This window comes from Triticum urartu, chromosome 2 (genome assembly GCF_003073215.2).
Source record: "Triticum urartu cultivar G1812 chromosome 2, Tu2.1, whole genome shotgun sequence".
In the NCBI taxonomy this organism is placed as follows: Eukaryota; Viridiplantae; Streptophyta; class Magnoliopsida; order Poales; family Poaceae; genus Triticum; species Triticum urartu.
In genome coordinates, this window is record NC_053023.1 from 654,624,755 (window position 1) to 654,646,552 (window position 21,798).

The 21,798-nt window shown below is 46.4% G+C and overlaps 2 protein-coding genes across 3 annotated transcripts; one reads left to right on the plus strand and one right to left on the minus strand.

The window, feature by feature from the left end:
* Window positions 1-2,435: 2,435 nt before the first annotated feature.
* Window positions 2,436-4,810, plus strand: LOC125537689. Its single transcript, XM_048701015.1, has 4 exons — window positions 2,436-2,459; window positions 2,999-3,526; window positions 3,613-4,050; window positions 4,487-4,810. The coding sequence occupies exons 1-4, from the start codon at window positions 2,436-2,438 to the stop codon at window positions 4,808-4,810; spliced, it is 1,314 nt and encodes a 437-aa protein (XP_048556972.1).
* A 1,208-nt stretch (window positions 4,811-6,018) lies between these two features.
* On the minus strand, window positions 6,019-14,967 carry LOC125539466 (myosin-2 heavy chain-like). 2 transcript variants are annotated; one of them, XM_048702924.1, is made up of 8 exons: window positions 14,756-14,967; window positions 13,524-13,622; window positions 8,451-12,824; window positions 8,114-8,338; window positions 7,834-7,992; window positions 7,388-7,546; window positions 6,787-6,879; window positions 6,019-6,642 (listed from the first exon to the last, which is right to left on the minus strand). In XM_048702924.1, the coding sequence occupies exons 2-8, from the start codon at window positions 13,593-13,595 to the stop codon at window positions 6,421-6,423; spliced, it is 5,304 nt and encodes a 1,767-aa protein (XP_048558881.1). In that variant the 5' UTR covers window positions 13,596-13,622; window positions 14,756-14,967; the 3' UTR covers window positions 6,019-6,420. The 2 variants fall into 2 exon arrangements, with proteins under 2 accessions (XP_048558881.1, XP_048558880.1); XM_048702923.1 differs by having other exon boundaries at window positions 6,733-6,879.
* Window positions 14,968-21,798: the final 6,831 nt, after the last annotated feature.

The window sequence follows — 21,798 nt, forward strand, 5'->3', positions numbered from 1 at the left end:
GAAGGAAATATGCCCTAGAGGCAATAACAAAGTTGTTATTTATATTTCCTTATATCATGATAAATGTTTGTTATTCATGCTAGAATTGTATTAACCAGAAACTTGATACATGTGTGAATACATAGACAAAACATAGTGTCCCTAGTATGCCTCTACTTGACTAGCTCGTTAATCAAAGATGGTTAAGTTTCCAGACCATAGACATGTGTTGTCATTTGATAAACGGGATCACATCATTAGGAGAATGATGTGATGGACAAGACCCATCCCGTTAGCTTAGCATAATGATCATTAAGTTTTATTGCTATTGCTTTCTTCATGACTTATACATATTCCTCTGACTATGAGATTATGCAACTCTCGAATACAAGAGGAACACCTTGTGTGCTATCAAACTTCACAACGTAACTGGGTGATTATAAAGATGCTCTATAGGTGTCACTGAAGGTGTTTGTTGGGTTGGCATAGATCAAGATTAGGATTTGTCACTCCGAGTATCGGAGAGGTATCTTTGGGCCCTCTCGGCAATGCACATCACTATAAGCCTTGCAAGCAATGTGACTAATGAGTTAGTTGCGGGATGATGCATTATGGAACGAGTAAAGAGACTTGCTAGTAACGAGATTGAACTAGGTATGGGGATACCGACGATCGAATCCCGGGCAAGTAACATACCGATGACAAAGGGAATAACGTATGTTGTTATTGCGGTTTGACCGATAAAGGTCTTGGTAGAATATGTAGGAACTAATATGAGCATCCAGATTCCGCTGTTGGTTATTGATCGAAGATGTGTCTCGGTCATGTCTACATAGTTCCCGAACCTGTAGGGTCCGCACGCTTAACGTTCGATGATGATTTGTATTATGAGTTATGTGTTTTGGTGACCGAAGATTGTTCAGAGTCCCGGATGAGATCACGGACATGACGAGGAGTCTCGAAATAGTCGAGAGGTGAAGATTGATATATTGGACGATATTATTTGGACCGGAATGGTTTCGAGATGTTTCGGATATTTATCGGAGTGCCGAGGGGTTACCGGAACCCCCCGGGGAAAGTAATGGGCCTACATGGGCCATAGGGGAGAGGGGGCAGCCCATAAGGGGTGGCCATGCCCCCCTCCCATAGGGAGTCTGAATTGGACTAGGGGAGGGGTGCGCCCCCCTTTCCTTCTCCTCTTCCTTCTCCCTTCCCTCTTTCCCCCTCCATGAGAAGGAATAAAGGGGGGTGGGGGCGAATCCAGTCCTAGTAGGACTCCCCCCTCTTAGCGCACCCCCTAGGGCCGGCCTCCTCCCTCTCCATCCTTTATATACGTGGGCAGGGCACCCCTTGGAGACACACCAATTGTTCCAAGCCGTGTGCGATGTCTCTCTCCACGGTTTACTCCTCCAGTCATATTCACGTAGTGCTTAGGCGAAGCTCTGCGCGGATCACATCACCATCACCGTCACTACACCGTCGTGCTGACGAAACTCTCCCTCGACCCTCTGCTGGATCAAGAGTTCGAGGGACGTCATCGAACTAAACTTGTGCTGAACTCGGAGGTGTCGTACATTCGGTACTAGATCGGTTGGATCGCGAAGACGTTTGACTACATCAACCGCATTATACTAACGCTTCCGCTTTCGGTCTACGAGGGTACATGGACACACTCTTCCCCTCTCGTTTCTATGCATCTCTTAGATAGATCTTGCGTGATCTTAGAATTTTTTTTGAAATTGCATGCTACGTTCCCCAACATTTTGCATAGGATTTTCCTATCTTCTCAGTTATGTATGGTCAGTGCTTACGTGCCTTGTAACTTGACCTTTATTCTATATAAATGAGACACGTATTACCATGCAAAAAAATATCTCCAAAAATACAGAGTACGGTCATAGATTTGTACTATACTTGTATCTGACTATACTAAACAGTGCTCTATCTCTGAAATTAGCACTTCTAAGGCATGATGCCCTACGACTTTGCCCAAAATTGTGCTATGAGCAATGGCCGGAAATTCGAGCTAGTACACACACACCAAGCACAACTGGCTGGAGAGCAGACCACGCACGCAGCTGGCTGGATCAGAGCACTAGGGACGTGTTTGGTTGCCCGCATGAGGCCCAGCCTGGCCCGGGCGGGAAGAATTTGGCATTTGATTTCCTGCATTCACTGTGCGGCCCGCATCGCACGAAGCTTAAAGCACGTCCAGGCCTGGCCCAGGGGCAACGCACGAATCAGCAGTAGCTTGCGAGCCTGGCCAGGGCGAGGCAGGGGAGGGCGACGCGCTTCTCCCCTCGTGCGAGCAGGGGAGATGGCGCGAGCTCGCCCGCGTCGCAGAAAAATCGGCGGAGGATTTCGGCTCACCTCCCGCCGCTCCACCCCCTATTTAGCCCCTCCCTCGTCGCCCCAACTCCCGCCACCATTCTTCCTCCGTTCGCGCTTTCCCGCCAATGCGCATCGGCATCGACGAGCAGGTAAGTGGCGGATCTTCATCGGCCGGCTGTCCATGGCGTCGGAGCTACTTCACCGGCCGGCATTCATCTTCCACCACCGTCCCCCCTCGTCCTCAAGCTGCAGCCATGGCCTCTGTGGGTTCAGTCCCCCTTTCTCTTTGTTCCTTCTAGCTAGATCTGAGCTGCAGTTAGGGTTTGATCTAGATGCATGGTTGATTAGTGGTCTGATATGTGAGCTGATATGGTTGGTTGCTATGCTGCGGTTACAATTTGTGGTAGGGCCAGATGTTCAAGCATGTGGTAGGCTAGATTAGTAGTAGAGTTTGAAGTTGAACTTTGTGCTTGTGTTGAATCATGCTCAGATATGTGATTTGTAGCTATTGGTGGTCATGTGCTTGCTATGATAGTGATGAACCATGTACATGTATGCTTAGTATGATAGTGACGAAGCATGTGCTTGCTATGATAGTGATGAACCATGTACATGTATGCTCCTGCTTTCATGGATTGTCCAGAATGTTGTGTGCTATGCTCACTGTCAATGTGTGCTACGATTGTAGGACATGACCACGCAGACGCAAGATCTTAGTCAGGCCCTTGTCGTGTCCGACAGCCAGTTTGCTCCATCGTTTGTCGAGGACTCGCAGCCTATGGCCCGGATGGCACCTGATTCAGAGGTGTTCGAGTCTGATTCCCTCTATGTGCCAGTAGTGCTCCTTGAGCCAACTACTGCTGCTGCCGCTGCACTCAAGCTAGCAGCAGCAAAGGCAAAGAAGGATAGTAGGTCGAACAACATGAAGTGGCAGCCGTTCATGTCCACGTTCGTGTTGAACAAGATGTGTGAGCTCATCTCTAGTGGAGTTAGGACTGACAAGGGCTTCAAGGAGGTGCACTTGAACACCGTTGCAAAGCAGGTGTTCGAGTTCTGTGGGCAAGAGGTGTCTGCCACCCAGGTGTACAACCACCTGAGGAAGTGGAGAAGTCGATGGATCCAAGTGTCCAAGCTGAGAGACCTTAGTGGCGCCTCATGGAATGAGAACACTTGCTCCATAGTTCTGGAGGCAGAGCACTACGCCGGCCATGTCGCGGTTAGCTCACAGCCCTCTTCCTTTTCATACTGTCCACCATTGCCTACTCCTAATCGCAACTAACAACACTTGTGTTTCATTCTTAGGACCACCCAAGGGACGTTGAGTTCCTCAACACACCCATCCAGAACTACAACCAGATGCAGCACATCTTCTCCTTCGAGCTGGCAACTGGGAAGCATGCCATGGGCTCGGGGGAGCCTCTTGGTTCTCCCATGCCTGACTTCCCTGGGACCCCGGACGTCGAGATCCTTGATGGCCCTGACAAGCCCGCTGAGAAGCCCTTCGACAAGCCATTTGACCCCGTTGATAGGAAGAGGAAGAGAGGAGGCCTGATGGAGGAGGAGATCAATGTCTTCTGCAGCATGACTGAGGCGGTGAAGGAGGTGGCAACAACCATCAGGGAGTGCAAGCCCCTCGACGTCCACCCTGACCTGTATGGCGCTGTCATGACCCAGGGTGGCTTCAGCGACGAGGCTCTCATGGCAGTTCTCAGCCACCTGCTTGACAACAAGGCCTGTTGGGTTCATTGCCATGGTCAACGCTCACAGGGTGCTGTGGCTCAGGAGCTGGCTGGGCAAGCACTACTACTAGAGTAGTGCTACCTGTGAGCGTGCATGATCCCCGACGGCGATGGTGGTGGCGACGACGATGACGATGACGACGTACATTTTGTGTAGCTAGGGCTCAAAAACTATTTGATGGTCTGTATATTTTGGTGAGGTGGTATATACTAACCCCTCACGGTGACGGTGAACTTGCGGTGGTAGGACGACACCCTCTTTTGGATGTGATGGTAGGTTAACACCAATGTAGTGCTAGGAAGAACTTGCTATGCCATATGATCATGCATGATTTACTTCTTCTCTTCTGCTCCATTGTTGTTTGTGTACTACTTTGCTTGCTACTTGTGTGCTCCATTGATTTGCTGCTTCAACTCTTGCTCTTGTGCATTGCTAGGGCAAGTGGTATGCTGTGTTCATTGGTGAGGTTCCGGGGGTTTATAGTTCATGGGAAGAAGCCAATGCACAAGTGGCATCGTATAGCAACAGCAACTATAGAGGGTTCAAGACTAAGCAGGCAGCAGAACAAGCTTACTCCGCCTGGGTGCGAAAGCACGGAGGCAGCAGTGTCGATAGTGCCAAGGTTGGAGCTGTCAAAATGGAAGCTGCTAAGGTGGATCGTCAGTTCGGCCTGAAGCTGAAGAACTTCATCATCTTCGCCCAGTTCGTCACCATTCCTGTGTTGTGGCGTTGGTGTGCTAGGTGTGATCATTGTGGGTAAGCTCACCAATTAGGGTACAAGGTAAGCACAACATGTACGCCGTATGCAACCAAACGCCGTGTTCATGTGCCGCTAGGACCAATGCAGCCAACCAAACAAAATGCACTTGCGTATTACCTAATGCAGGGATTAGGGATGCATGCAACCAATCAAGTTGCATATGGCGTATTAGGGCCTGTTTTTGCTCAACCAGGCTGGGTTGAGAAGTGCATGCGATGCAGGAAGTGTTGACAACGGCAACCAAACACGCCCTAGCACGCACGCAGCCGGCGAGCTTGTACAGCGGCGACGTGGAACTAGGGCAGCGGCGTCGATTTTTTCTTTTTTTTTGAAGTGTTTACATACATGAATGCTCCTGTCTGTTCTTATTGAGGTCGCAGCATCTATAGTCACGAGCAGCCTTCAGAGTGACTGGCTAATTGCGGGCGCTCACAGTGCAAGATCCCAAAATTGAGTCATGTAAAGTACTCTGGTTAGTGTATTTTTTTTGTTTTTTCGTCGCCCGTTATACAAGACAAGTGACTTTGTGTTGTTAAAAAAATGTCATTACAAATATTAATTTTTTATTATCATTACGAAAATGAAAAAACAAAGAAACAAAAAGAAAAAAGAAAAAGGAAACATCAGAGCAGCGCGAGCGACTGCGCTAATGTCCAGCCAGCCGGTCAATGATCCTAGTATTTGACTTGCCACATCAACAAATACCAGCTAAACGCCATGAAGGTTAAAAATAGAGCGGGATCAGAAAATTCGGTATGCTGATTTTCGGGATTACAAATTCAGGATTCGATTTAGCTTTCGTCTACAAGCTTAACTTTGTTTTGGACTTTCTCCACATGGAAACTTGGAAAGCATGCATGCTGGGTCGCTTCTCGCTTGTGGCCTGGGCGCTTTCACCTGTATGACCAGATCCATTCGCCCGTATCATACATTCATATGGCCTCCAAATGCCACTGAAGCAGAATCTGCAAATACATCACCCCGCATGCGGTTACAGATACGGTAAATAAACGAGTGGCCCGTATCATATGGCAAGAAAGTAATGAATGGTAGGGGCTGAAACCCATCTGATCAAACGAGCAAATAAACGAGTGGATAAACCCATCTGAAAATACAGTGGATAAACGAGCCACTTCTTGCCAACCAACAACCCAGATATATATAGATCAAAAACACTGGAGCGATTCTACAGCATATGACACAGCATATACTCGACCATATGAACAAATTAATATTTCTGACGGACTTCCTTTTTACAGAGAGAGAGGGAGGGAGATGTAGATACAAGCCCACCGACAGCAAACACCAAATTGCATGCATATGGCCTTATGCATGCCAAGGGTAGGAAACTAGGAATGAACAAAAATCAAATTCCCACCCCCCTTAACCCAAAAGAAAAACTATAGGGAGAACTCGCCAATAAGAAGCTTCCGGATCCCTGACTTTCTCCCTGAAAGCCATCAGTCCGTTCAATTGCAATCCACCAAACCAAGCAAGCTATGCGCTGTTCAGCTAGAGTAGTAGTTCAGGTTCATGGGAAGCAACAGTTTTTAGCTGTTCACAATGGGATTTTCCCATAGGGCACCAGCAGGAACTTCACAAGAGCGGCACTAGTATCGCCTTCCGAGGAACATGCCGATGACCACGGACAGCAGGGCGACGCCCAGGATGAACTTGAAGGCCATGATGCCGGAGGGCTCCCGCAGTTGTTGCTGCGCCGGGTTCGCAGAGGCCGTGCTAGGAGCCTGAGATATGTCGCGCTGTTTGTTTTGCGGTGCCAACGAGTCCAGGCTGAATTCTCGGGATCTCGTTGATGCCACTGCATCCTTTGCCTGCAAAAAAGATGATTGTTGTTAATTGCTGATAACTACTGATCAGGGTACTCAAGATATTTCAGAGCATCTTTTTTCCCGTTTGCTTGCCTGTTCTTCAGATTTGGAATAAGCAAGCTGCAACTTCTGCTCAAGGTCCTGTACCTTCTTCTCCATTTCAGCACTCTTGCTCACATTTTGGGTCAGCTTGTTGAGCTGTGTATTGACCAGAGCGAGTTTCTCACTCTCCTCTGCAACCTGAAAAAAACCCGCATAAATCAATACATGAGAAAAAAAATTGTAGATATATACTTATAAACTGTCTATAAATTGTCAAAGCAGCAGGAGGACTAGAAGTCCAATGGCGAAGCAAATTTTCTAATGTGAAGTATGGGGGTATTGTGTGAATCTATCAGCTTTTTATCATCAAGAATCTGCAAGTTTGACTACTACAAAGATTGAAAAGGCTATTTGTGCTAATTTAAGCAAGTTCTGTAATCGTGCGAGGCAATGCATTTCCTATTCATGTTCCCTCATTCCATTATCATGCAAGCCTTCAATCATGATGCTTCTGTTCTCAATGAGAGAAAGCCGAGCAATAAGCCAGATGCCCCAGAACAAAGCAGGCTTCAACATTTAAGGATTTGAAGGCAAATAACAAATGGATTTTATCATGCTGCCCTTGATCTTGGATCCATAACACCCTTCGCATGTAACAGGCGAACTAGTATTATAGCACCAAATGCATACTCAGATCAAATCAAACCTTGTTCTCGTAATGGATCTCAGCTTCTTGCAGCTGTTGATTAAGAGCTGATACTTGTACTTCCAGCTCTGCAGCATGTTTTTGTGCAGCTTCTAGTTGATCCGTTGAATACGTCTTAAACGCATCCCACTTTATCTCCCTCACTGAAGCTTGCTCTTCCTGCCAAAACAAAGGTTTTTCATGTCAAGATTAATTCAAGCAACAACCAAATTTTGAAAAAGAAGTGTCAAATTATTTGGAATCAATTAAGTCAACAACTTCACTATATGTCAACAACATGGCCATACACAGAGGCAACTGCCTATCTGCCATCAATTTCTGATGGTACCAGTTGAGCAGATAGGGTTGACAGTAAGAAAATGATGGATCCAGCAATTCCTTTGTATTTAGCATGCTTGACAGTAAAAAACTGTTTTATTAGGAAAATAGTTATGACGCCAATTTACCTGGTTAGCTATGGTACGGTAAGCAGCCTCCAGTTCCTTCCTAACTTCCAGCAATTGTTGCTCCAACTGATCTTTTTCATGGACTAAGTTTGCATGCTCCTGCATCTTGCTTGTAAGTGCTTCATTCTTTTCAGTTGTTTCAACTTGCATGGTCTGGATCTGAAAATATTTGAAAAATTATACAGATAGTACTTCGAAAGTAGGACCAATTGCCCTAATGTAAAGCTTGGTCAATAAAATGTAGCCAAAATAGTTTAGAGGGAGATAAATAACAAGATACCTCCTCCATGTATTTTAGCTCAGACACTGTAATTTGTCTCTCAAGTTTTGAAATATGCAATTCTTTTTCAGACTTCTCCAAATTCATTTGCTCCTCCAATTTGGCTACAGCTTCATCAAGCTCCCGCTTTACAGTTTCATATTTATCATTTAACATCTGCTTCTCTTCCAGTGTGCTTTGGTACTTGCTCGCCAGTTCTTCCTGCTCTTCCAGAGTAGAAGATACCTGAAAATGTTTCATCTTGGTAAGAGCTATGTAATGGTATAAGAAATATATGGAAGTGAAGACGGGTAAGCAGCAGTAAGCCGAGAACAACAAAAATAGAACTCTTAATCACCTGGCTTTCGAGCTCTTCCTTGCGTTGAATCATGCCATCGAGTGTTTTTCGCAATGAATGAATCTCTTCCGACACCCCCTGCTTTTCTGCTACTGCAGCAGCAAGTGTCATCTGTAATTCATTCAGCTTGTTCTGATGTACTTCCAATTCCTCATTCAAACTACTATTTGCAGTAATCAAGTTTTCTTTCTCTGTCTGGAAAAGTTCAACCTTGTTTTGTGTTTCTGCAAGTTGTACTTCTAGGCTCTTAAGTTTGTGCACAACTTCATCAAATTTAACCTTATGATTTTCTTCATTGGCAGCAGCTTCCGTTGCCTGCTCTTCATAATATCCCAACTCAATCTCAAGAGCATCCAGCTTCTTGCTCAAGTCTTTAACTTCAGCTTCTTTCTGGGTTATTGTCTCGAGGGCTTCATGCAATTTAGCTTCAGTTTCACCAATCTTTGATTCAGCTGCAGAGTGGAGTTCCAAGTTTCTTGTGTGCACCTCTGTCAGGTTTGTGATTGTTCCCTCATGAGCAGCTAGCTTCTCTACAGCTTCTTCCTTTTCAGCATGAGTAGCACTAAACCGTTCCTGTAACTCATCATACATGGCCACCTTAGCAAACACTTCCCCTTCTAGGTGCTCATTCTTATCAGCCAGTTTTCCATTCTCAGCTTCAAGAGAAACCAGCTTTTCCTTGAGGTCTGTAACTTCAGCTTCTTTATTTGCAATTGTCTCAAGAGCTTCGTGCAGTTGACTCTCAATTTCCGCATACCTCGATTCAGCAGCAGACTGGAGCTCCAAGCCCTTTGAAAGCTCTTCTGTCAAATGTTTTATTGTTTCCTCATGAACAGCCAGCTTCTCTGCAGCTTCTTCTTTCTCAGAACTCGCAGACACAAATTTCTCCTGCAGCTCATCAACTATGACCAGCTTAGCACTGATTTCCTGCTTCAAGGCTTCATTCACATGCATCAAACTTTCAGTCTCAGACTGAACTGCAATCAGCCTCTCATTCAAATCTTTAATTTCCGAATCTTTCTGTGCTATTGTCTCATGAGCTTCACGCATTTGAGCTTCAACTTCTGCATTCTTTGATTCAGCTGCAGATTGAAGTTCTAAGCCTCTACTGTGTACCTCAGTCAAATGTTCTATCGTTCTTCCATGCTCAGCTAGCTTTGTAACAACATCTTCTTTTTCAGCATGAGTAGAGTTAAACTGCTCTTGCAGTTCATGAAGCACGGCTAGCTTAGCATCAAGTTCATCTTTCAGAGCCTGATTTGCTGCACCCATGGCTGTGCTCTCAGCCAATGCCTCTTCAGCCTTTGACTCAGCACTGGAGAGCTTGGTCTTGATTTCCTCAATGGTGGTCTCATGAGTAGCGATCTCATTTTCAAAGGCTTCGAGCTCCACCTTCATGGATTCCACCTCTTCAGTGGCACCAGCTGCTTTTGCTTCATAAGATGCCACTTGTTCCTCGGCCAACTTCAACTTTTCAGACAGTTGCTGACAATCCGTCTCCTTCTGACTCAAGTTGTCCCCTACTTGCTGGAGCTTCTTCTCTGTATCTTCAAGTAAAGACTGGTACAGAGATTCCAGATCAATTTTCTTGGAAGTGGCATGTTCTAGTGCCCTCCCACTGTGCTCAAGCTGCTCCTCTGCAGATTTAAGCTTGTCAAGTACTGAGCTTTCTCTAACACCCAGTGCCTGAAGATCATTCTCCACCTCTTCCATTTTACCCCGGGCAGATTCTAGATCAGCCTGTAAAGTCTGGACCTGCTTCTCGGCTTCCAAATGCGCTGTGGTGGCCTTGTTTGACAATTCTTCATACTTCTCCTTCTCCTCATTAGCTTGAGCCAACTTCCCTGACAACTCATCCTCTTTTTGGTTTGCTTCTGCTAATAAAGCCTCGAGACTTGCTGATTTCTCCTTGTATGCTTCAACTTCCCCAGAAAGTTCATCAACCTTCACACGGAAACCATTGCATTCATCTGTCACGTCTTTAAGCTCTTGCTCAAGATCTGTGCTCTTCTTCTCGGCAGATGCTAGCTTTGACTCAAACTCAGTAAGCTGCAACTTCAGACCTTCTTCAGCAGCACTTAATTCCTGAACTTGAGTTTCAAGCTCTGCGGTCCTCTGCATTGCAGACTCTGCAGCTGTTTTGGATTCAGTGTGAAGATCACTAAGAGATTTCAAATTCAGTTCTAGCTCCTCTTTGTGCGAGTGTGCATCAGAGAGAAGTGACCTTGTTTTGCTATGATCATCCCCAACCTCGCTTAACTGGGACTCCAACTGCATGCACATGTCATTCTTATTGGACAGTTGCAGGTTAAGATCAGCAATGGTGTTCTCGCCACTTTCTTTTTCTTCTGTCAGTTTTGCCAACAATTCTTCTAAATCAAGCACCTTCAATTCTTGACTCTGCACCCTCTCTTCGATAACTTGCTTTTCCTGCAACTGTTCTTGAAGTTTTACTTCATACTCTGCTGTTAGCTCCTCAAGTTTCTTCTTTTCTTCGGTGATTTGAATCAGTGAGTCCATAAGATCTTTCTCCTTTCCACTTGCAGCTTCCATCACAGCTTCAAGACTAGCTGATTTTGTCTGGTAAGCTTCTAGATCATCGGAAAGGTGGGAAACCTTGCTTCTGTACTGTTCTAGTTCTGCTTCAACCTCCTTGAACTTCGCTTGTGTGGCTTCAAGTTCCTGCTCCAGCTCCTGTCTTCGGGAGTGTGCACCATCAGCATCAGACTTTGATGTATGAAGCAAACTCGCCAGTTCAATACTTCTTTCGTGAACGGAATGAGCTTGTTCTTGATGCTGTGAGAATCTGTCAGTCAGATCCTTGACTTCTTCTTCAAGTAGAAGAGTTTTAGATGCCGAGGAATCCAGAGAAGATTGCAATTCATTCATCTTCTCCTTGTATGCCTCTGCATTGTTCACTGCTTCTTCAAACTGCTTTTCTTTTTCTGCTGAAGAAGCTGCTTCTTGTTGGACCTGCTCTTCCAGCAACTTTACTTGTTCACTTGAAGTGGCTAATTTACTCTCAGATTCACTGAGCCGTTGCTCAAGATCAGAGCATTTCTTCTCCGCAACTTTCACATTCATGCTAGCCTCTTCCAGATGCGACTTCAAAGCCTCTTCAGCTGCATGTAGTGCCTGAATCTGTGCTTCAAGTTCAAGAATCTTCCCGTTTGCATCTTCAGCAACAGCTTTGGACTCACCATGCTGCTCATTGATAGATTTCAGATTTACCTCCAGTTCTTCTTTATGCGACAATGCTTCTGACAGGAGCAACTGTGCTTTAGCATGCTCCTCTTCAGCCTGACGTAGCATGGAGTCTCTCTCTGATAGTTTTGATTCAGCGTCAACTAGAGTCCCTTTGAGAGTTTCATGTTCATCCTTTAATTCATCGAGCCCAGACTGCAGGTTGAGTATCTGCGACTGTTGCTTCTCCAATGTAGCTTCACTTGTCTCTTTTTCCTTCACATGCTCTTCCAGTTTTATCTCCATTTCTTGCAAACTCAGAAGCTTCGCTTGTAACTCTTCATTCACGGTGGCAAGTTCAGTCTCTAGTTTAAGGCTCTTTTCCTTCAAAGATTCTTCAGATGAACAATGGAGACTCAACTCTTCAGTGAGCTTACTGATGTCAGCATCCTGCGAGGCAAGCTTCTGCTCCAAATCATCCACTTGTGATTTTGACAGTTCAAGTGCTTCTTGCACCATCTTGAATTGTGACATTGTGGTATTCAGTGATTCTTCTACTTGCTGATGGTCAACAGCCTTATCCTGATGTCCCTTTATCTCTTCCTGAAGATTGTTAATCTGGTTTTCCATCTCTTTCATGTTCAACTGAGCCATTTCCAGCATCTTATCAAGTTCCGCAGCCCTTTTCGCCTCCTGTGCAGCATGCAAGCTCCTTTCATCCTTCAGCTCTTCAAGTTTGTGGAGCTTATCAGCTGATGAACTTAACTCAGCCTCAATTTCTTGAATCCTCTGTTTCGAGATTTCAAGCTCAGACCCCAGCTCGCTCAGTGATTGTGTTGCATCAGCCAGCTCTTTATCCTTCTCAGTGAGAGACCTCTGTGCTTCTTGTAGGGAATTGTATTGCACTGTCTGCTTATTTTCTGCTTCTGTCATGTCCTTCATCAATTTTTCCTTTTCAGATTCAAGCTCTTCAATGCGCATTGATAGTACTTTCAGTCTTTCTGTTTCTTGGTTCAAGGTGGCAGATTCTGAAGTTTTTTCATCCTCTTTGGGACTTGCCTTTGTCAAAGGTGAGACATCATCTACCAGCTCAAAACCATCGGATCCTGTTCCATCATCATCATCATTGGGTGTTTCCTTCACATGCAGATTCGAATTCCCGTTTACTAATTTTTCTTTGTCATCGTGTACCTAAGACATTGGCATTGTCAGAATACATTGGCATATTTGGAATTTCAAATCTAATAATAACCAAGTCATCATTGAAAAATAAAGTCCTCATTGAAAGAAAAGTACTATTGCAACCATGAGATTCTATTAATCTTGAGACTTCAAGCATTTGTTTTCATCGAGATTTTTCTATTCTCCACACTCCACATTTTTTTCAATGCAGTAGATGCAAAAATTTAGAACATTGGTCTGAAAGTTATGCTGATCATTGACACCACACAACAATTCTCAATACTAAATGTGATAGTATAGTAAAACATAAATGTTTTTTCGTGCCTGCCAATTATCATCGACCACAGATTCTACATATTCAAATGTTTCTTTTTATGAAAGGGGTCACTTGGCCCCCGTTTTCATTACAGAAAATGGCATATTCAAATGAATGATATTCAAGTACTAGCAGTGACCAATGTATGAATTGACAAATGACTAAAGTACTGAAGACAACAATATATTTCAGTCACCCAGCCAAAACATGCTCAGAAACTACACTTTTTCTTATCTTTTTTGGCATCAAGAAGTATTGGACGCCAAATAACAAAACTGAGCATGAATAAAACATATTAAGAAAGTAACAAGATATGCACACATTACTCATTTCTGTAAGTACGCTGGAATCTCGAACATGCACTAGACTTCATGGATGAATGTTCTCCTTACCAGAATCGTATCAGGCGACTTAAGACTGGTCGTCTCCCCAGAGCTTACTTGCGCCGCCTGTTCTGCTTCCATCTCGGGCCACTAGCTTAGTATTCGTTTCTGCCATTCACAACAAGAAAATAGTGGCATCAAATACTCACATCATCAATGAGTATACAGGCATCAAGATAATGTGTAATGATGATGTAACCCACAAATGGGATCCAATCAACGCGAGCCAAAAAGGGTGCAACAGTCTCCCAAAAACAGGCTGAGTGGGGGTAAAGTAAACAATTGATTTTGTGTACAGACTACTTCACTACAGACTGGACACAGAGGAAAGGCGACAGCTCGGATCCAACTATTCGTTGTTATTTTGGCAAAAGCAAACACAATGATATCGTAAAGAATTTCATGATCTTCTCTTCCTGTATACATAGCCTACCACCTACCAGTCAAAGGCAGTACCAACTCCACACAAGGCCAATCAGGACCAGAATTATGCTACACGCACAAGGATCCGATCCGATCGATCAACAAGTGGCCGTCTAAGTATATATTTTTTTTCTCTCCCAAAACTCTGATCCGAGCTCACACTGAATTTTGCAGAACAAGCGGCTCCCAGCCTACCGAACGCAATATCCACCAAATAGTCCAGCAACCGAGCCAGAAAAAGGCAAAAGACAAAAACGACAATTGGTGCCCACCAACCAGCCCTCCCTCCCACGGTCGCCGCCCCCTCCTCCTACCCCGAGCAGGGACGTGCCATCCGCAGCACCTCAAAGTCAAAAAAAAATCCCGATCGATCGGACGCCCACAGCCTGATCGAAACAGCACGGTCCTCATCCACAGCAACAAACCCACCACCCTCCGCCCCGCCGCGAGCAGACGGGCGGCTGGCTCCGAGCGAAATCGTGTGCGGGAGCCGACCGAAATGGCGAAAGCAGAGGCGGGCAGCGGAGCAGCCGGAGGCGGCAGAATCGGAGCGATAATTTAAGAAAAAAAAAAACTCGCCCAATCCACTCCGCGGGCGGCGACTCAGTTCAGACGACGGAAGGCGCCGCTCCAGAGGTGGAGGTCGGATCAAATGGCGTAACCAGTGCCTCCCCTCCCGCCGAGAACCAGCGGATCGCCGACGGGCCGTCACTCGACAGACGCGATCAGATTCAAAAAGAAAAAAGAAAAAAAAAACAGAGAGAACAAACACCGGAAAAATTACGCTCGCTAGTTAACCAGAATGAACAGGAGCTCACCTCGGATCGGGTGGCCGACGGAAGCTCCCGGCGGCCGAGATCCTCGCCCGTCTCTGCCTTTTCCGGCGGCCGTATCAGGCGGCCGCGGAGCAGACGCCGCGGCCAAATCAGCGAGGAAGTTCGAGAGAGGGGGGGAGATTGGAGCAGTGAGAGGGGGGAGAGAATCTTTTTTAATTTGGTCGGGGTTTTGGGGAAGTGCGTTGTATTTGCTCCTTCGTGGAGGGGTTTATATCTGCCGCATGCGTGCCGCTGAGTTGGCCTGGGCCCCGCCAATAAAGCCGGCGGGGGTTGCTAGCCTCACCGACCCCGTGCGCTCACCTCCCTCGCGCTCGCTGCCCGGTGGGCCCCGGACTGCCTGGCCCCGCGCGTCGGTGGACGAGAGGGGATCAACCCGTGGGCGGCAGGATTACCGGGACGACACTCCGCGCGCAACAGCCTGCGCGTGTTGGGGCCTTGCGGGCGGCGTTCTCGGGAGGGAGGGAATTTTGCAACGAGATCCCCCTGATACAGTTTTGAGAAATCTTCGCCACCTTTTCTTAATCTACCTTATTTTTTATTTTTTATTTTTGCGGGTATTAATCTACCTTATTTACCGGCCAAAGAGTCGCAAGCACATTCAAACATCCATAAGAGTCTAGCCGCCCGTGTAGAAACGCACATTCAAATTCCTCTCGCTTTTCACCGTCGTCCACACTCCTGGGTCCAACCAAAATGAAAATGAAGCACACCAAGTCAGCAGCTCCATCGGTAAAAATAAAATAAAAATGAGAACTGATCAGCTGCGTTTCCACGCCAGGTCATTTTCGCATCCCCGCATCAAAGCCGTTTCCTTTTGGAGGACCGATTCTCCTTTGATGCTAGAGGTGTTTATCATCACGCTTTCCCTGATAGAAACTCACAATAACTCGGTGCACCGATAATGCACTCCTCCAAACTAAAAAGTGCTTCCACCGTGCACGTCTTTGTGGTTTTTGGGCTACCTTGCAAGCTAATCTCTCCGTTCGTCCGCAAACAAGAACCTGCTATCGTTTTCATGTGCGCCTCATGGCTTTGCCACCGCGACAAGTGTTTCTCTCTTGTCCTGATCACGCGAGTACAACCAATTGTTTTGGCGGTTCATTGAGTTCATTGCATTTTGCACCTACATTTGTTCTCTATGTACTATGCCAGCTAGCTTTCTCTTTGCGTCCGTGGGTTTGACAAAGAAGATTTGTGTTTGTGTGTATTGTGAACGTCTGTTTTTTGTACTGTGTTTCTCAACAAAACTTCTCTTAGTGATGACACGTAAGATATTTGTCGAGTTTTTTTCTTTTCACAAAGACCGGACCAGCCTGATATTGTCGATGACAGTTGGAATATTGCATACACGTGTCCCTAAAGACCAGATCCACGGAGTCGCATTTCATCGCTGCTGGACCCTTGAATAGATTTGCACAGCCTGAATGACATGCATTTTTGCTGCATTGTATGCAAGGTGAGAAACTCTAACCTCGCCGCCCCCGAGGAGCCGACAAGAATATATGCCCGTGCTCCATTGAATCCGTTCCCGACAGAAAAATCGAGGAGGATCGGATCCCAAAAGACTGACTCGAATATGAAGCGCCACCATCGGCCTGAGTGCCACCCCTGCAAGGACTAAAACCATAACCTATAAACTAGTCGGAGTCCAGGCATCGAGATGCCCCTCCTCGCCACCTGTCACAAGAGAGATAGACAAATAGGAGGCGAATCCACGGGCTTGTCAATGGAGATCGAGGGGAGGAATACTTGGCCCAAGTCGCCTTCGTGAGAGGGGAAGAAAAGAGTCGCACACATGTCTGTAATATTGAGCGATGCATAATAAAAAGAAAATAGTAGTGTGTCTCATTTTAATTATGAGATAACCTTTTAGCGCTTTAGATAACATGTTTATCCATTTCGACTACAAAGCCATATCCTGTACCACATTTTATTTTATTTCAATCGTACATAGCATGTAGGTAGGCAAAAAATTATATACTAAACATAATTCCAAGTGACAATTCATTGTACAACGCATGAATTGAGAGAAAATTGTCTTCTCAAACCACTATACATGCCCAAAAAGGTTTTTGTGATACTACCTCTTTCCGGTTTATTAGCCCTATATGTATCCCTAGGACAATTTAACCACACAAGTAATATATCCCAAAATTTATACCGCTGAAAAATACATCATTTGAAGTTTCTAATGATATATTTCTTGTGATATATAAATTGTTCTTTGTTGGTTAAATTGTTAATATATGGTTACATACAGGCTTAATAAACCAGAAAGGAGGTAGGATTCACCAGAGCAATCTTTATTTAATTTGCTGGAGATGTCAAGCCGGACTCTCCTAGTCCATGAATATTCTACAGGAGAACTTTTCCGTGCCGTGGGCAAATGTGGATGCCCTGGAAAAAATAGAAGATTCTTGATGACTTCATCCACCAGGGGGGGCGATGCATGAATGCAGAATGAAAACTGGGCTAGCGTTAACACCAAACCATTTCAATGATATAAGCGTATTTATGCCAAGTAAGCACCGCAGATAATCTTCGTGTCAACATTATACGTGCAAGATATGGAAGTCATTATCCTAAAGCGGACCACAGGATTATTTTTTCCAAAGTTTCAGGTTGATAAGGTTTGCCCACCTTAAAATTATGGAGTACTCCTACCATTACTACTAGTAGTGTGCAAGGCTGGCACACCATACAAGAGAAAAGAAAAAAAAAATGATTTTGAGCGACGGCAAGGCACAGACCAGAGCTGGCCCGGTCAAGCCCAGCCACAAACACAATCAAATTAAAGGCAAGGAAATTGAAGGAGGACGATGATGATGGCTTTGGCTTTTGGTTTCTCTTTAGTTGGTTTCGCCGGGCCCGCCGCGCAGCGGGCGGCAGCTAATAATCGGCCGTCCAAACCGACCCTAGCGACCTCTTTCGGCACGCCGAGCCGCTGACGCTGCCATTGCCTGCGTGTACTTGTCTCTGCCTGGTTAAGCAGGAGCACAAAGTTGCAATTTGCAAAGAGAGATGGCATACTTAAGCAAGTCCGAAAGTTGTTGATGTTTGTTTAGTTACATTGCGTGGGGCCTTTCCTTGATTAACCTTTTTGTCCGCTTCTTGGAATGTTCAGATCTCACAGTGCTCTCCCATGTGATAAAACATAATTAGTGCTGGGGTAGATCCATAGTTCAGCACATCGTTAGCGTTAAGTTTTTTTTTTCATCAGAAAGTATATAGTAGCTACTCGAATTGCTTCAGTTGACAGTACCACACATGTGGGTTAGTACACTAATTGGCACTCAGGAGGGGTACAATTATTCAGCTGTACTCTGTACCTTGTGCCGCATCGACTCACGGCGTTTCAGAATCTTTGCACTGTTCCCCGATCTTGTTCTCTAATAGCAAGTTGAGATCTACGGCCTCCTCGAGCACCATGATACTATAGCATTATAATTCATGATATAGTATGGGGAGGATGTTGGCACTGTTGGATCTGTCATGGGCATGGCGATTTGCGATCCTCTGTAAATGGTCTGATATAAGCTCCAGATTTGGCCATTCTCGATCGGCGGCATCGATCATTCGGTTGGTTGGTCCATGTGGGCTGTGGGCGTCCATCCGTGGTCGCGATCGGGATGGAAAAGGCCCGAGACCGGCGCAATTATGCGAGCATCATTACACGCTCGATCGAATTGGTGTTATTAATTAACTATAAGTATGTATAATTGGCAGCTGCAGATTCTTGAGGCGCGGCGCGCTTGTGCGTGCGTGTCGGCCTTTCCAGGTGGTCTCGTGCTCACTCACGCTGTATAGGTTGTCTGTGAGAATATGCCCGTTCTCTCGAGGTGCCGTTTTTTTCCCGGTGAGAGGACTTTTGGCAAACCGTTCGTCACAATTTCACATCAGGATTTTGACGGGATCTTCCAAAGCAAGGCCGGCTGCTGGCTGGCTGGCTGGCTCTACGGTCCATGATGATGGTGTTCAGATTTCAGACGCTTCTTTTATTTTTCAACTGCTGATCCCGTCAACGAACGGTCAAGCACTCATCTATCGTTGATTGTTCGTTTTAAGATAGCTATATGTGTGGTCAAGCATCGAGCACCCAATGGTTCATGCGATGTCCAAAACATCTGCCGTGCTCACCTGTGGGCCCTCCCCGCCGTCCACCCGTTCTTTTCCTCGCCGTCTTGCCGTTAATCGGTGCTTATTGTTTCCACGTCTTCCACCGAAAGGCTACGCGACTGCAAGTAGACGACGGCGGCGGCGTTCCGACAAGATGAGGCCGGTGCGTGGTATCCATGCTGACGTGGACGGCACCGCCTTTTCCCGGCCAAGGCCACCGCCCACCCGACTTTCCAGCTGTGCCACGGGCCCGCCACCATGTGTACTTGGCTAGCCCTTGCCTGAGCGCGACCGTGCTCACACTGGCATGTGGGCGCGCCGGCCGGCCTAGCCGTACCCTTGGCTGGCTATGCAGCGTTGAGGTTGCCGCCGTGGGGACTGGACTCGGGAGGGAGAGACGGTCTTTCGTGCAGGGACCCGTCCACTGACAGTGGAGTCCGGTTATAAAATAATAAGAAACCTCAAACCGGCCGTTGCTTTTGCTTTACCTACCGTTTCAACTTTCAACGACCTACGCTGTTTACCGGTTCCACGTTCCAACTCAGCTACCAGGCTACGACCCGGCGCTGTGTCAGTCTAATTCCTCCCTTGACCATTGGCCATTTTTTTTCTTGCCGGGACCCCTTGGCCATTGCCCATTTCTAACCGGCCCCTTTTATTCCTCTAAGAAGACCCGTGGGCATGGCGCCTCGAGGATGCGCCGGCGGCCGAGTAAAACTTCTCTCCCTCTCTTCCTCTCCTATGTCTTCTCTTCTCCCCCTCACAGTGTCAGTTCCACGCCCTTCTCAATGGTTGGACGCGGTGGCTGGAGGTCCCTGCCGCAGATCCGCAGCGTCGATCCGCGCCGCCATGCCCACGGGTCCTCGTCCGCCGGCGCATCCTCGAGCCGGCGCTCGCCCCCACCAGCCGATTCGAGGATTTTCCGGAGCTCCCTCCCCCACGGTCGCCGACGAGGATCTACCTCGGCGTCCGACAACACTCATGGGGGACGTGGGTGGCGAAGACCACCGACCGTGAGGCCAACCAACGGAGGTGGATCGGATCGTTCCACACGGCCGAGCTCCCGACCATGGAGTACGATCGGTGGCATGTCCGGTACCACGGGCCCACCGCCCCGTTGAACTTCCCGTTCTGGGCGGTGCTAGTCCGCCTTGTCCCGCCGGAGCCAGTGGTGCTGAGCGCTCGGATGGCGTGGGAGGAACGAGAGGCTCGGGAGCGCCTTGAGGCGAAGGCCGCCGTTGAGGGGTACATGGAGAACATCCGCCGGCAGCACCGGGAGGTCGTGGAGGCGAAGCATGCAATATTCGCCGTCAATGGTGACGAAGCATCGTCATCTCTGACGACGAGGAGGGCGGCGAGGAGGGAAGATTGACGTCGAGGAGTGGCGGAGCGTCTTCCCCGATGATGACGATGACGACACCGGCCTCGACCCAGCTCTAACCGAGGGTGGCCTGGCGAGGAAGGATTGGCTCGACCTCCACTTCGGTCGTTGAATTTAAGTAGTTTTTAGTGTAGTTTAGTTTAAGTTTAAATTGGTGTTCAATGTTCGGTTGTAAAGACTATCGATGCAAGTTTCGGTTGAAATTAGATCGAATTTATGCAAATTTACATTTACTACACTAAATTTAGGGGATCGGCTAGAACCGACCGAAATTTAGTGAAGTATAAATACTCCACTAGGGTTTACCAGGCCGGATACTCCACTATTTCTTAGGGACCGGTTAGAAATCCCCTAGGAGCATGTTTAACACGGATTATCAAACGGACATTCATATATGCTTGATAAAGCTAATGAATATGCTAGCTAGAATTTTACCTGTCATGTAGGGGCTCTTCCTATGAAAAAAATGTTCCTATGTCATCTGGTAATTATTAGAGTCCCTATGCTAACCATGAAGGTGCTCCCAATGGTTGCAATATAAATCACAACTGCCAAAGCCTTGAAGAGGCATTAAAGCAATTCACCATTACTCAGACCAAGAAAAAATGTTCTTTTATTGAACTTATTAATGCTCACAACTCATGCCTACGTCAAAAGGCTAGGGAAATGGGTAGTCTAATGTATGATGTGCAAAACTTTCAAGAAACAACTCGCAACATTGAAGTGCAAATTGCTAAGATGGATGGAAGTCTGATTTGAATCCCGTGGAGTCACTAAAGATGATGAATACCAACAAAGGCATGTCTGGAGCGAACTGGAATTCAAAGATACACCAACATTAGGCTACTCCATGGAGGATTTTGTCAAAATGATGAACTTGAAGATGACAAAGATGGAAGGCCAAGAAAAAAATGAATATCGAGATTTCATAAATTTAGTTGCAATGCAAGTACAATAACATGATGAGGAGTATAGTAGGATGGTAGAGAAGCCCCCATTAAGCAATCCAACACATGAAGAAAATTATCAAGGTCAACATATGTCTGAATCATATGAGTACGCTTCATGATTTTATACGTCAACATATGTCTGAATCATATGAATACACTTCAATGATACGTCTCCAATGTTATTATATTATCAATCTTGGATGTTTTATATACATTTACAAGCAACTTTATATCATTTTTTGGGACTAACCTCTTAACTTAGTGCACAGTGTCAGTTGCTGTTTTTTTTGCTTGTTTTTAACTTTGCAGAATATCAATACCAAGTGAAGTCCAAATGCCACGAAACTTTTCAGAGATTTTTTTCTGGCAATAAGAGACCCTAGAAGCTTCGGGAGGCCACGAGAAGATGAAGCAGTGGCCCACTGAGCACCAGGGCGCGCCAGTGCCCTGGTGGGTAGTGGGGCCCACAAGCTTCCGTTTGACCTACTTTCGCCTCTATAAATACTCTAAAAATCAGGAAACCTACGAGGGAGTCCACGAAATACTTTTTTCGCCGCCGCAAGTTCCAGAACCACGAG